The 15,919-nt window shown below is 38.9% G+C and overlaps 1 protein-coding gene across 4 annotated transcripts in view; it reads left to right on the top strand.

Moving 5' to 3' along the window:
• LOC149816483 (J domain-containing protein spf31-like) overlaps positions 1–14,382 on the top strand; it is a 103,536-nt gene extending 89,154 nt beyond the window's left edge. The window contains exons 8-11 of one of the 4 annotated variants that reach the window (XR_016427761.1): positions 4,382–4,420; positions 5,069–5,151; positions 14,023–14,143; positions 14,267–14,382. Coding sequence is in view for 3 of the 4 variants with exons in the window: in XM_089988198.1 (XP_089844324.1) it covers positions 4,382–4,420; positions 5,069–5,151; positions 14,267–14,288 (144 nt within the window). In the remaining variant the exon portion in view is untranslated. Of the gene's footprint in view, positions 1–4,381; positions 4,421–5,068; positions 5,273–14,011; positions 14,144–14,266 lie in introns of those variants that run through there. The other 3 variants (XM_089988198.1, XM_089988199.1, XM_089988200.1) reach the window with 3 other exon arrangements.
• Positions 14,383–15,919: the final 1,537 nt, after the last annotated feature.

Below are 15,919 nucleotides of genomic sequence, written 5' to 3'. Positions count from 1 at the left end.
CATCTTATTTGTTCGCCAAATCAAGTTAAAAAGATTTGTCAACCATTCTAAACCTTTCTCTCCCAAGCATTTCCAAGCCTCGATAGGTATACCATTTGGGCCAACTGCCCTTCTTGATTTCATTTTCTTCAAACCCTCTGCAATTTCTTTCTTTTGAATCTTGCGCATGAAGTCACGATTTATCTCATGAAAAGGAATGGAGAAGTCTCGAAGATCTTGAGCATGACTATCATTAAATAGCTTATCAAAATAATCTTTCCATCTCTCCTTAATCTCCTCATCTTTGACTAAAACCCTTTGCGTTTCATCTTTGATACATCTAACCATACCCAAATCCTTCGATTTCCTATCTCTCATCTTTGCAAGCCTATAAATATCCTTCTCGCCTTCTTTGGTATCCAACTTGTCATAAACCTCCTTATATACCTTAGCCCTCGCGTTTCGAACAACTTTTTTAGCTTCCTTCTTTGCTATCATATACTTCTCCAAATTCTCATTATCACGACTCTTACTTAGATTTCTATAACACTCTCTTTTAACCTTAATAGCTAATTTGACATCCTCGTTCCACCATGATGTATCCTTACCTAGTGGTGCACCGCCTTTAGACTCACCCAATACCTCCTTAGCTACTTTTCTCATACCACCCGCTATCTTATTCCACATTGATTCTGAATCCTCCTCGAGACACCAATCAACTTCCTTAACTACCTGCTCTACAAACATTCCTTGTTTAGCTCCTTTCAGTGCCCACCACTTAATTCTAGGATCTATCCTATGTCTATCCCTTTTGCGGCATTGTCTAATTCTAAGATCTAAAATTAAGACTCTATGTTGTGTAGCTACACTTTCTCCTGGTATAACCTTACAATCGATGCAACAACCCCTATCTCTCTTTCTAAGTAGGAAAAAATCTATCTGACTCGTATTAACCCCACTTTTAAATGTTACTAGGTGAGACTCCCTCTTCCTAAACCAAGTGTTTGCTAAGATCATATCACAGGACAAACAAAAATCTAAAATCCTTTCTCCACTTTCATTTCTTTCTCCTATACCATAGCCTCCATGGATATTCTCAAATCCATCCCTATTAATGCCTACATGTCCATTAAGGTCACCGCCGATGAAAAGCTTTTCTCCATAAGATGTCTCTTGTACTACTCCATCTAAATCTTCCCAAAATTGATGCTTAATGGAATCATCTAAACCTACTTGGGGTGCATAAACACTAATAATATTAATAATATCCGTACCTAATACTAATTTAATAAGTAAAATTCTATCACCCTTCTTACGGACCTCAACTACATTATCTATAAACTGACGACTCATAACAATCCCTACTCCATTCCTATTCCTATTTATTCCTGTATACCAAATCTTATATCCCCAAGGTTCTATCACTTTAGCTTTCTCACCTACCCATTTGGTCTCTTGAAGACATAAAATATCAATCTTTCTCCTACACATAACATCTACTAACTCTACCAACTTACCAGTTAAAGACCCTATGTTCCAAGTGGCTAACCTAATTTTATGGTCTTGGACTAACTTCTTTACCCCCACCCGTCCAACAAAGTGAGGGAACCCTTGCCTATTTGACACCACACCCGGGCGCCGGTGTGACGCGTCGCTTCTGGGCGACGACCTAGCAACCCTTGCACATTTATCACTGCCTCCGGGCCTAGAGAGTACAGCGCGTCGCTCAGTAGGGAACGCCCCAACGAAATTCTCATATTGGTTCATTTTCATAGGATATGACAAAGTTTTTATGCTGGCTGTCACAGGCCTACCGCAACCCTCCTCCTTTATCCGGGCTTGGGACCGGCAGTGTATAACTACACAGGCGGAGTTAAGATATCCCTTGTACTACTTCATCTAAATCTTTCCAAAATTGACGCTTAATGGAATCATCTAAACCTACTTGAGGTGCATAAACACTAATAATATTAATAATATCCGTACCTAATAATTTAATAAGTAAAATCCTATCATGCTTCCTACAGACCTCAACTACATTATCTATAAACTCACGACTAATAACAATCCCTACTCCATTACTATTTATTCTTGTATACCAAATCTTATATCCCAAGGTTCTATCACTTTTGTTTTCTCATCTACCCATTTGGTCTCTTGTAGACATAAAATATCCATCTTTCTCCTACACATAACATCTACTAACTCTACCAACTTACCAGTTAAAGACCCTATGTTCCAAGTGGCTAACTAATTTTATGATCTTGAACTATCTTCTTTACCCCCACCCGTCCAACAAAGTGAGGGAACCCTTGCCTATTTGACACCACACCCGGGCGCTGGTGTGACGCGTCGCTTCTGGGCGACGACCTAGCAACCCTTGCCCATTTATCACTGCCTCCAGGCCTATAGAGTACAACACGTCACTCAGTAGGGAACGCTCCAACGAAATTCTCATATTGGTTCATATTCATAGGGCGTGACTAAGTTTTTATGCACAAATACCTTTATTAGTGGGCACAGGAGTGGTTGTTTGCATAGGTGTTGAAGTTGACTAGATTTTATGTGATTGGTCTAGTAACCTAAGGAATCAATGTGATGCCTAGAATCCCAATTATATTATTTGTATGCAGGAGAAGAAAAAGTAGTTCTAGGGAGGATGAAGAAAGAAGAAGAAAGGGAATCAACTCTTTTATGTCAAAATCAAAATTATAGAAGCAAATTATTTTTACCTAGGTTCACCTATGGAACTTACGATAGGCCACACCTAGGATGACTATCTTTCTAAGCACACCTTTCACCACCTAGGTTTTAGCCATTCTACAACCTAAGCTAAATTTGCAATAGGTGGAGTTTGTGTGACAGTCAAGAAACTAGCTCTTTTTGTTTCCAATGTTGATCTTGTGGAATTTTCATTAGTGCAATGTAATTGTTGTAGACTAGGTATTTTTAGCACCGAGTCCTTGAGAAAGGCTTAAAAAGGTTTCTTTTCTTCCAAGATAATGGTATTAGCGATATTTGTATTACCTTTTTAGGTTGGTAAAACTTTTTGTTGTTTCTTTATATAAAAGCTTAATATATGTGTAAAGTTATTGGGTTCTCTATCTGGGTGATGACCTGCAATCTGTGATTCAGAATCTCAATGAACCTGGATCTTTATAGTCCGAATGATCTTAGCCTAGCAACCCATTACCCATAGTTTTGTGATTAGCGACTATTTGTGGATGATAAATCTTGACTTGATTTACATTCATTCTAGCGTGCTTGCGACTTCTTGGTTGAGCTGTTCATTGAATGCCACTTTCAAATGTAAATTTGAGGGGGAGCTGATTCTCAGTCCATCGCTTCAGGAAATGCCTAAGGATAATGGGACAGACCAATGGAGATATTTTGTGCTCTTATATTCTGCAAGAAAATACAAAAGTTGATCAATCTACTGACTTGTTTCTCAAATGAATCTCTTCATGAAACACTTTTTTGTTAATGGTCTTGATATTTGATGTTTTGAATGGAATCTTCTTATCAAACATTAGTTGGCTAGGCTTTTGATAGCTGTTACTATAAGGAGCTTTGGATATTTTATTTACAATGATTGTGTCTAGTGAAGATTTGATGCCAAAGCTGAAGTTATTTTGTTGGATCAAAGAGGATAATGAGGTATACAAGTATATGATCATCCTTGGACTAGTTGACACATTAATGATGGACATTTTTTTTTCCATGAGTAAGAGGCCTGGACGTGCTGGACTATGCCTGCCAAACCTATGGTCGCTTCTCCGATGGCATAAAACCGTAGTGCAACCCTCATCCACAAGGCGCCGCCTTGCATCGGCTTAATGTGCAAGGCTGACGCCCACAAGATTTGAACCTAGACCACCCACCTAGCGGTGTAGGCCCCATCCCACTATGCCAAACCCCAGTTGAATGCTGGATTTTCTGTTGCAGATTGGTCAGAAAATCTCTTATGTTCTTAATTGATCCATATGACAGGAACTTGATTTTTGAAGTAGTTAATGTGTTGTACTGATCATCTCTCTATGTGGTGAAAACCTGTGGGACAATCATGAAATCTTTACCTACCTGTTTCTTGATGTTAGAAAATGTTATGACTTGCCTGTTTTTTATTGTTATTTCTATTTGGAATCCATCCCTTTCTTCCAAGTTAAACTATTTTAGTAGATTGCATCTTGAAACTTGTTCTGCAAAGTAGTATAGCTTAGACTTATATGTTGATAATTTGTTCCATAAAATTTTCTCATTTTGTTGATGGTGACTCTCCTGTCTGTTCTTATGTTTTTTCCATAAGAGGGATGACCTAGCTGACTGGTCTATCTGAGCCATGATGCGAGTCTAGTTAGTCCAAAATTTTCTGTCATTTAAAGTTTGTGTTCTTTTGTTTCAGGTTTCTAGCTGGAGAGATTTTATGAAGACTGGAAAGAAGGTAAATCTAATTTGACACATCTTGTTAACCTTGGCATTTCTATCTGCAAATTGATGAACCTTTAAATTATTCAAATAGCCTAATCTGAAAGAGGAAAACCTGCTCTGCTTCTCATTCATGTGAGTTTCTGGTAACCCACGAGCAGCACGGTGGCTTGTTCTAACATGGTATCAAATCTTATGTTGAGTCGGTGTCCCTAAGCGTTAAGTTTTGCTTAAGGTCTACTCTGTCCCAAGTTGCCAAAGAGGAATTGAAAGAGCGCATTTTTTCAATGATTCATGTGAAAGTGGAAAAAAATTTGACTAGAAAATGTTCAAGACATGCATTAGTTTATGATGTGTACAAGGTACAAGGACAAAACTTTGTGTGAACATCTTAAATTCAGACAATTGCCACTCACGTATGTCATAAAACAAAAAAGGGTAGCAAATCATGCACTTTTAACGATCTGTGTTTAAAAATCTCATGTACTAGGAGGTTTTCCTCCCATAAAACAGGAAACGAACTTTAGAAGAGCCTAGTTTCAAGCTTTCTTATTGATTATTGAGATGAGTTTTCAAGAATGTGTTAAAGTTTCCAGTAACCATGGTTTTGCTTAGGAAGGTCTGATAGTATGTGTTTTCTTTCTCCTTTTTCTTATTTTGACAGGGCAAGAAAGGTGAGATAAGACCTCCAAAACTCAAAACAGAAGACCCCAACAAATCCTATGTCCAGAGGCCAGTTAAGAGAGGGTGAGGCTATCATCAAGCTTTTCTCTGTGTTGTAGCTCAGGATGCACGCATTGTCAAACATTGCATGCTACCATGTGCCTATGTGTAAATTCTTATAGCTTAAGTTTCACTATTTTATCTTGATCTTATTTAGCTACTTTAAGCAAAGTTTCATCATTGAGCGAGAAATGGGAAATTCATAGAAAATTGCAATCCCCACCACGTAATAGTGCACCTATACGTCTTCATACTGGAAGACCTAGAGCTAACTATCAAGACTTTGGGCTATCCGGGCACACACTCTGCCTAGCTTCTAGTCTTATCCTTCCGGTTATAAGAGCGGCTCCAGTCAACTCCTTTCGTCTTTCCTGCACTTCAAAACCTGTTTTATCCATTTTAGTTTGAATGGATACAAAGTTGAGATATCACTAGATTGCCTGGACAATTCCATTAGTGGATCCTTTGAATCAAGATAACTTGACTGACCTGGTGCTTTGCAAACTCACACCTATGTGGGGGAACTCTTTTTCCCACTATCAATAGACACGATCACCTTTGAAGTTCATAAATGTACAATGGATTTGCTTTTCCCAGCTGAAGGTATTGTGACCACCCTTGGATGATCCCCCTTTCCTTTTTGCAATTCCTTTATTCTAGAGTATTAGTATTGACTGTTTTTTTTCATAGAGCCGAGGCAGCTAAACAAGAAGTGTTAGTCAGAACAGCACATGCAACATTTGTTTGGTGATGCGAAATACGATTTCTACTAAATAAATCATGATAATCTATCTATATATATGGTCCGACCTACTTTAAACGCACAAATAGTGGGTCTCTACTGATACAGTATCCACATCCAACAACAGATTAACTCAAAATTTTTCATCCTTTTAAAGTAGTAAAGAACACTCCTGATTCAGTATGAAATGCATGCCCACATGGCCAAGGCAGCAGGCTCCCTGGTGGACAAGACAGGTGGCCTGGGCTTTTTATGCCATTGACCTTGGTGACCGTAGATCTACAGGACTTTCCAGCACAGTTGGCTTTCTGACCTAGCATCTGTTTCTTTATATATATATATATATATATATTTGTGCATTTTTGTCACAGGCCTATTTCCTTCAATAGGCTAGTGCGGTGCGATGGTCTTTCCTTACCGCCACAAGCCTACTTATCGCTCACTTGCCAGTCGCGGAAGCTTGTAATCAGAGTGCAAGAGAGAATAGAGGGAGAAGAATTGCAATCACAACCAGGGTGAAGAAAAGAAAGCTCAACGCATTTGATTTATTCACAATTTAGCCCGTAAGCCTCTTACAGTTCAAGTATACGGGCTGCTCCTTTGGGGTATTGATTAACCTGAACTATGCAGTTTACATCAGACTCAACAAAAGTAAAACAAACTCTAGACACAATTTTACAATGTAAGTCACAAGGAAACATGTTTTTCTCTTCAAATCATGCATCGTCCTCGACGCCATTTGTTTCATGGTAAGTCCTGACTTCAACCAAGTAGCGGCTATTCATCCAAAAAGCTGGCTCCCACATAGGTTCCGTTGTTTCCTCTCATTGCACTAGGTATTTCTTTGTTTTACCCAAGTAGTTGACCTTGTGGCGAAGGATGTGATTGAGGTGCTTCTCGGCCTGTTGTGTTGTTGGGGCCTTCTGCATGATGGGAGTGCATTGTAGCACGCTGCGTTCCGGATCTCTGTCATATGTATGAAACTGTTTGAGGTTGTACATGTGGAACATCAGGTGCACCTTGAAATATGGGGGCAACTCCAGCTTGTACGCCAGTTTGCCTACCTTCTTTGTGATGGTGAATGATCCATCATACTTTCTGATCAGTCCGCGGTGTCGCCCGTGAAAGATGCCTGTGCGACCAGGATAATGCTTCACCAACACTTGGTCCTCAACTTGGAACCCAACGGGCCGACGATGCTTGTCCGCCCACTTCTTCATTCTCTTTGTTGCCTTGTGTAGGAATGCCTTCTTCAACTCATTCTGCTTGTGTCAGTCTCGAATAAATTGATAGGCGAAAGATGGCCTTTTCTTTTCTTGCGTAGCAAGAGTGTGCGGGTTCAGCGGCTGCTGCCCTGTGGCTATTTCAAACAGGTTGTATCCTAAAGACTTGTTCTTCTGTAAATTATAACAGAATTGTGCCACGTCAATGAGCTTTACCTAATTTTTTTGATTGGCACTAACAAAGTGCCTAAGGTACTGCTCCAATAGCTCGTTGATGCGCTCTGTCTGTCCATCTGTCTGTGGGTGGAAACTTGTTGAAAATAGTAGATCAGAGCCAAGTAGCTGAAACACTTCATGCTAGAATTTGCCCGTAAAGCGAGCATCGCGATCGCTTATAATGCTTCTTGGTACACTCCAGTGCTTCACAATATGCTTCACAAACTTCTCTGTAGGGCACTCCTTCGAAGATGGGATGAAGGTGACATATTTAGAGAAACGATCCACCACCACCAAGATGGAGCTGAAGTCATCTACCTTCGACAGACTAACAATGAAGTCCATGGAGATGCTGTCTCAAGGACATTCTGGAATTGGTAGAGGCTCAAGGAGTCTGACAGTCTTCTTGTTGGTACCCTTGTCTTGCTGGTAGATTAGGCATGTTCGCACATACCCCTCCACATCGTCTCTCATCTGCGACCAATAGTAGTCGCGCTTAAGGAGTGCTAAAGTCTGCTCCTGACCAGGATGGTCAGGCCCATAATGTATCATGGAACTCCTTAAGCAATTCTCGACGGAGGCTTTCCCACCGTGGCACAAAGATGCATCCCCCTTTTGTCATAAGGAGGTCATCCTGTAGCCAAAATCGTCGAGTCTTTCCTGCTTGCTCCAGAGAAACAAGGTGTTGCATCGTCAGATCTTACTGCGTACCTTCGCAAATGCGGTTCAGCAAAGCGCCCTCTAAATGCACTTCGAAAGGCTCCACACGTGCAACAGTCAGTTCAACCGTGTGGCTGAAGGCATTTGCAACTATATTGGTCTTCCCAACCTTATACTCTAAGGCAAAGTCAAATTTAGCCAAAAACATCTGTCATCGAGCTTGCTTGAGAGTCAGCTTTTTCTGCGTTTGAAAATAGCTCGTGACGACATTATCTGTCTTGATGACGAACTAGGCACCTAGAAGATAGTGTTGTCAGGTCCTAAGGCAATACATGATGGCTGTCATCTCACATTCATGCACCGTGTAATGTCTATCTGCATCCTTTAGCTTACGACTCTCATATATGATCGGATGGTCGTCCTGCATAATAACTCCACCGATGGCAAAGTCTGAGGTGTCTGTGTAGACCTCAAAGGGTCTCAAGTGATTAAGTAGTCGCAACACTGGCTCCCTCACTAAGGCTTTCTTCAAGTTGTCGAAGGCATCTTTGCATGCTCTTGTCAAGAGTCATACCCCATTCTTCTTTAACATATCAGTGAGGGACACAACAATGAGGGAGTAACCTTCAATGAATCGTCAATAATAATTCGTCAAACCAAGAAATGACCGCAACTCTGACACTTTACTTGGCGGAACCCATTCCTGGATGACTCTTATCTTTTGAACATCCATGCGCAACACCCCACGCCCCACAACATGGCCGAGGAAGCTGATCTTCTCCTGACCGAAGAGACACTTCTCTCGTTTAACACAAAGGTCATTCACCTTTAGCACCTGAAACACTGTTCGCAAGTGCCCAACATGTTCCTTCATATTGCTGCTATAGATCACGATGTCATCCAAGTAGACTACCACGAACTTGTCTAAGGGTAGAAAATCTGATTCATTAGGGTCGTGAACGTGGCTGGAGCATTCGTCAACCCGAATGGCTTTACTAAGAATTCGTAAGCACCATAGCGGGTGACACAAGTTGTCTTTGGCTCATCACCATCTGCAATCCTCACCTGCCATTAACCTGATCTCAAGTCTAGCTTTGAAAAGATTCAGACATTGCCCAACTGATCGAACAAGTTTGCTATTAGTGGCAACGAGTACTTGTTCTTTACCGTGACCTTGTTCAGCGCACGGTAGTCCACACACAACCGCTTGGAGTCGTCATGTTTCATCTAAAATAGGATTGAGGCACCAAATGATGCTTTCGATGGACGAACGATGTCTGCATTCAACATCTCATCCAGTTGTCTGCGCAGCTCTTTCACCTTTGTTGGCCTTATGCAGTATGAAACCATTGCAGGAGACTTCACCCCTGGGGTTAACTCAATCTTATGGTCGACCTTGCGTCTTGGTAGAAGATGCTTCGACAATTCTGAAGGCATCACCCCCCGAAACTCTGCCAACAGTGGGGCTAAGGCCGGCGGCACTATTGCTTGCACATTTCCTTCTTCTACGCACACGTCAAGTAAGAATGTTTGCTCTCCACGCTTGACACCCCTCTTCAATTGCATTGTCGACAACACTGTAATCTTGCTTTTTTTAGTAAGACACTGAATTGTGTGTGACAGGTTTGGCCCCATAATCATCGAGTTAAACTTTGACAGCATCATCACATTTTGGCTGCACAGAAACTCCATACCCAAAATCATCTTAAAATCGTCCAAGGACACCACAAAAAAGTTGGCCTTGTCGACCCAAGTCTCAATTTGGATAGCCACATCTCTTGCTTCACCAAGGATGGGCTTGGCCTCAGAGTTTACCATTTTGATGGTCCTCTGTTTTAGCCTGGACTTCAAGCCCAACCGCTCTGCCTCTTCTCGCGAGACGAAATTGTCTATGGCCCTAAAGTCTACCATTGCTGAAGTAGACTTTTCATTCGTAATGATTTCCAAGTACATGAGTTTCTTACTGACTTGCATATTTTTAGTTGTGCAACTTCTAGCTGCGTTAATCGATCACATGGCCCCCATCCTTGGTTGCATGGTCTCAGTATCACTGCATTCTGCCTGCACCTCATTAGCTTGCCCATTGTCCTTTACAAGTCGCTTTAGACATTGCCTGACGATATGCCTATCACCACAGAATTAGCAAGTAACAACTGCTCCCTTATTGTTGTTGTTAAACTTCTTGAAATTTTGTTTCTTATCAATTTGGTGGGATGTCGATGCCTCACCTTTGTTGTCGTGTCACTCATCCTTCTTGCTTTTGTGGTGAGGCTTCTTTGCTACCTTGGTTGATGGGCTGAAGAGCTTGCGTTGAGTGTCAGTTAAGCGCTCGGCTGTCACGTATGCATCTTCCAAAATTCTGGGATTTCTCCTTTTTCACTTTGGACTGTGCCCATGGCTGAAGTCCCACAATGAACCAGTTGAGCTTGTCCTCGTCTGGCATGTTAGGCACCTCAAGCATAAGCTTCTGGAATGTTCTGACATAGTCTTGCAATGAACCAGTATGTTTAAGATCTGACATCATCATGTAAGCCTGTCTTTGTGCATTCATCAGCATGAAGTAGTTGCTCAATTTCATTTTAAAGTCGTCAAAGGTGTCTATCACGCATTAACCCCTCTCCATGTCACTACGCTTCTGCCTCCACCAAGCGATAGCATCTCCATCCAGTAGAGTTGCTGCAGCCTTAATCCTGAGATCTTCAATTGTCACATTTTAAATATTCAAGTAGTCTTCTACTTGGAACAATAAGTTCTCAATAGCCTTGCTGTCGCGAGAACCATTGAACTTTACTGGTCTTGGCACATCAATCCTTGATGGCCTCTCACCATTTCTCTCATTTAGGGTCACTGTCCGCTGCAATGTGCAGTTCTTCAACTGAAGCTCCCCTACTTCAGTCTGTAAGTCTACCACTATTGTCATCAACGAAGTGACTTGTTACGTCAGTAAGATCACCTGCTCTTGCTGGCTCGCCACCACATCATTCAATCCATCAAATGATTCAACTACGCGTAAAATCACTTCTTCGTGCGAAGTTACATCTTTCGTCAGCTTGTTGACAGTTGCAGCCATCTGCTCTTGGCCCCGAGGTGAACCCATCTTTTCAGCTTCGGTAACTGTCTTGCCTTTGGTGTTACACAAGTTTTGATAGGGTGCCACAATGTCTTGCTCACAAATCGTAGTCTGTTGGCGCGTCTGTCGACACCGACTCCGGAATCTTTTTCCCAGCACGAGAACAAACTTTGGTACCACTTGTCACATGCCTATTTCCTTCAATAGGCTAGCACGACGCACCGATTCTTCTTTACCGCTGCAAGCCTACTTATCGCTCGCTTGCCAGTCGTGGAAGCTTGTAATCAGAGTGCAAGAGAGCAAGAGAGAACAGAGGAAGAAGAATTGCAATCACAAGAAACAATCACAATGAGGGTGAACAAAAGAAAGCTTAACACATTTGATTCATTCACAATTTAGCCCGTAGGCCTCTCGGTTCAAGTATACAGGCTGCCTTTTCGGGGTATTGATTAACTTGAACTAGGCAGTTTATATCATACTCAACGAAAGCAAAACAGACTCTAGACGCAACTTTACAATGTAAGTCGCAAGGGAACAATTTTAATGCCATGCACAAATTATTTTAAGACAATGTCCTTCAAAATGGAGTTTTTTGTATTTTTTGCATTGGGCTTTTGGTTATTTCCAAACTATTATTTAATTTTTATATTCAATGACCAATCCATCCTTATTTAAAAACTATAAACACCCTTTTATGTTGTCTACTCAGCAGTTGCCAAACCTTGTATCTACCTGCCCTAAAAGCCACCAAAAGTTTATATTTCAAAAAATTGTTGTACTGTACGGTCAAAATAACTCATTTTCTAAAATGCACTATAATTTATCAAATCCGCCGAATGGACAATATCGTAGGTTCTTATTTTTTTCTTATCACTTTTACCCCTTGCAGAGGTTACAAAATTTCAAAAAAGTTTGTGAAATTCTAAACAATTTGCAAAACTCACCATGAGTTTTGTGCAAAAACCTCCCAAAATCATAAAATTTGTGATTTCGATAATTGCAAAATTGTTGACGAGTATCGCATGAAGTATTGCAAAATTTTAAAATATTTGTGAAAGTCAGATATTGCAAAATCTCTTGTTTTATTCACACTTGTTTTGCGAAATTATTTTTTCTTGCAAAATTTTGTCTCATATAAATAACTCTTCATTTTCTAACCTTTTTTTTTATCTGGATGCCCTATTTTCGGAACATCTAGCATTCTTGTGGTCCTCAATCCTTTTGACGATCTTTTGATGACATTTAGGCAAATATTTCAGTAGAGAGTGACTTTGCGAAAATCCCTCATCAATTTGTTTGTTAGTTTTCTCAATTTTTTGGGCTTTTTTTGTTTTCATCCCATATAAATGCGCATATGGTTACTTATTTTTGTTTGTTGCTTGTCAATACTCGGTTGTTTGATTGTTTGTTACTTATTTTTGTCCATTGTTTGTTTGTTACATATAAATTTGCATCTCTGTTTGATTGAGACTAGGGGTTGGTTGTGTGAGGTATTATGGTTTATTGTTAGTTGTTGGTTTTCAGAGTTGTTAACTGAGTGATATGTTGTGTGGTTGGTGTAAACAATTGTGATGATTGTTGAAATGGTATTTGTAAATTATTGTAGCACTGAGAAACTCCTTTGGAGATCTATAATGGTCTCTAAAAATAGTAGCTATATGAAATTTGTAGCATTAATGTCTCAAAAAAATCAATATATGGAAGAGTTAATGGTCCTTCGGTATAAATGCACTCCAAAATTAGATGGTAAAGATATATGAATTCATCTCTTAAACGATGATGATGTACAATCAAAGTTATATAGGAGCAACATTTACTTAGATGTGGTCGGAAGTGATGTACAAGAATGAAATGATAAAAATATTGTGGATAATGTACATCTATCTCAACCAACTATTGAGCTCACTCCTCTAGCTAATATCCCATCATTTCCAACAATTAATGATGAGATAAATCATTGTAAAGGATGTGAAACCACTTGGACAAACCAGTTGATCTTCGTCGCATGATGATGTATGACACCCAGCCTTTCAATGCAGATGACAAATCTAGGTAAAGGTTGGAGCTCTTTCTAATTTATGCTTGAATTGGAGGCATTATTTTTTTTGTTAATCTTAAAAGTTCAGATTGTAGGAATGTTGCATTTTTTGAAGCAAAGATAAGACAATTATAAGCCCAAGGTTAAACAATAGTTGACAGTTATTTCATATAGGCACAAAGGGTTTCTGTATGTTCTCCCTTGCACATGGCATAACTGTTATTATGGACACTGTATGAAGCACCTACTAAGAATTTTTTGAAAAAATTTGGTGCACCACTTAGTGCATATTGGTGGTGCACTGCCAAAGCACCCACGAGATGACAATGTTATTTTTATATTTAAAAGATTCGTGAGCAAAGTGAAGCATACAAATATGTTGTTGATAAGATTAAACTGATACATTGGGCTAATAGTCATTTTTCTGCTAGAAGGTACATGTGCTTAACCTTTCAGAATGCTTTAATTTGTGGATTCTCCCCATACATGACCAACCCTTAATCTCACTTATTAAGAAGCTTCGTCTAATATTGATAAAATTTATGAGAAAATGACTAACGAGAAGAACATGACTAGTATTGTAGTGTCAAAGGTAATTACAAATACTAAAGAGCGCCAGATAGAAATGCAAAAGCTACGTGTGGTAGTAGTGCATTGCCTCCACCATCGTTACGAAGCCCGTGACCAGAAGCACGACTACTATGTTGATCTTGAAAGTATACAATGCTCTTGTGAAGAATGAAAGGTTAGCGAGATTCCTTGCGAGCATGCCATCACATGCATTTTGTATGAGGGCAATCTTTTTTATGATTACTGTAATAAGTTCCATATAGTTGAATCATATCAAGTTGCATATGATACTTATCTATTTCATTTGATGGCCGATAATATCTCACATGTCGCTCATCTGACCATTATTTATGTCTTACCACTAGCGCCAATTAAGAAAGCAGGACGACCTAAAGTGAAGAGATAGAGAACGGAACATAAGGAGGTGATGTCATACAAGTGCAGTGTATGTCATGAGTTTGACCACAATAGGCAAAAACACGATTAAGAAGTAATGTGTGAGTATTCGATACATTTACAAAGTAGTCTATGACATGCTTATTTGCAGTTTACATAATATTTTTTAAATATTATATTTTTTTTCAAGTACTCATTCAGTTTAATATTGTGTTGAAGGTTAGATTGCGGCAATGGAGAGTCTAATTCGGAGGATACACTTATGCTTGTGGATGAAAGTTGATGAAGGCAACCATTGCGCTTGCGACAATGAAAGTTAAAGTTTGTTTTTTGTTTTTTGTTTTTTGAGGAGAATGAATTATATATATATATATATATATATATATATATATATATATATATATATATATATATATATATAATAAGGAATGAAGTTGTTTGATTCTTTTTTTTGAGTAGAATAAATTATTTATATAAAAAGATAATGAATTGTGTATGTAATAGAGAATAGAGTTGTTTAATCTTGTTTTTTGTTTAATGTATTGTTTATGTAACAAGTGATTGATTTGTTTATTATAATTAATTGTGTATAATGTGTATATAATAGGGAATGAACATGTTATGTAACTAGTGTGTTTTGCATTAAGAAGGAATTTCGCAAGATACATGTGAATTTCAGTTTATTTTTTAATGACAAAAGAATTTTGCAAGGTACATGAAAATTTCAGTTTATTTTTTTTAAATAAAAAAGGAATTTGGCTCCAGTATTGCAAAATTTCTTAATCACGTTGATATTATAAAAATTCTTTTTTTGCAAAAGCTCAAAATTCCTTTTGTAGGAGATTTGCTGAAAAAATCGCTGGAAAGAGTCAAAATTCAAGGTTTGCGAAAACAAAGAAATTTGGATGCAACAAAAGGGGTTGAGAAATGAAGCATGCACTTTAACAACATAAAGGCGTTCATATATTGCATTCATTCTATTTTTTATAAAATAAAGTTGCTCATACATTGCATTCATTCTATTTTTTACAAAATGAAGTCGTTCATCCATTATATTCATTTTATTCTCTCACAAGAATGTTGGTTCTCACTATGTCTTTAATTGGGAAACAATTGAGTATTTCATCTATACCATGTGATCGAATACTGACTTTGAGATACGTCGACTTTGTGTTGGTAGGGAGAAAACACATTTATCCAGCCATCATAGTTCGTTAGAGCGGGATGGCCTAAAAAATGTTGCATATTTCACCGATATCACGTGAGCAAACACTGACAGAAGATTTTAGTTTCTATCACACCCATACCATAAGATGCCCTTACCAGAAGCGACATCAATATTCTCATTGTCGATGATTTTTCATCGATCTTATTATCGATGATTTTTCATTGATCTTCTCGTCGTCGAATTTTTGCCAATGAAGCACCACTGATCTTCTCACTGCCATCGATTGACCTAGGAAAATAGCCATAATTTTTTACTTGCTGGATACACAAAAAACCTAGTTTCTGTGAAATTCTAACTTTGCTTTTATAATATTTGTAAAGAATTTTGCAATACCAGTGCGATAATTATTTTGAAATTCGCAAGATACGAACTTCCGCAATACTAGAAAGGATTTTTGCAACGTTCATTACAAAACTCATGACGAGTTTCACAAATTGATTGGAATTTTGTAAACTTTTTTGGAATTTTGTAACCTTGGATACAATTTTGTTGAGGAATTCCGTGAGTATTATTTTAGCATCATGACGTATGAAAATCGAAAATTCGCAAGGGGTAAAAGCGATAAGAAAAAATTGAGAACCTGCAATATTGTCCATTCGATAAATTTGGTAAATTGTGAGACATTTTAAAAAACACATCATTTTGGCTG

Source organism: Nuphar pumila, chromosome 14 (assembly GCF_984573655.1).
Source record: "Nuphar pumila chromosome 14, dmNupPumi1.hap1.1, whole genome shotgun sequence".
In the NCBI taxonomy this organism is placed as follows: domain Eukaryota; kingdom Viridiplantae; phylum Streptophyta; class Magnoliopsida; order Nymphaeales; family Nymphaeaceae; genus Nuphar; species Nuphar pumila.
Note: the sequence above shows the minus strand (reverse complement) of the source record. Positions and strands in the feature narration are given on the sequence as shown.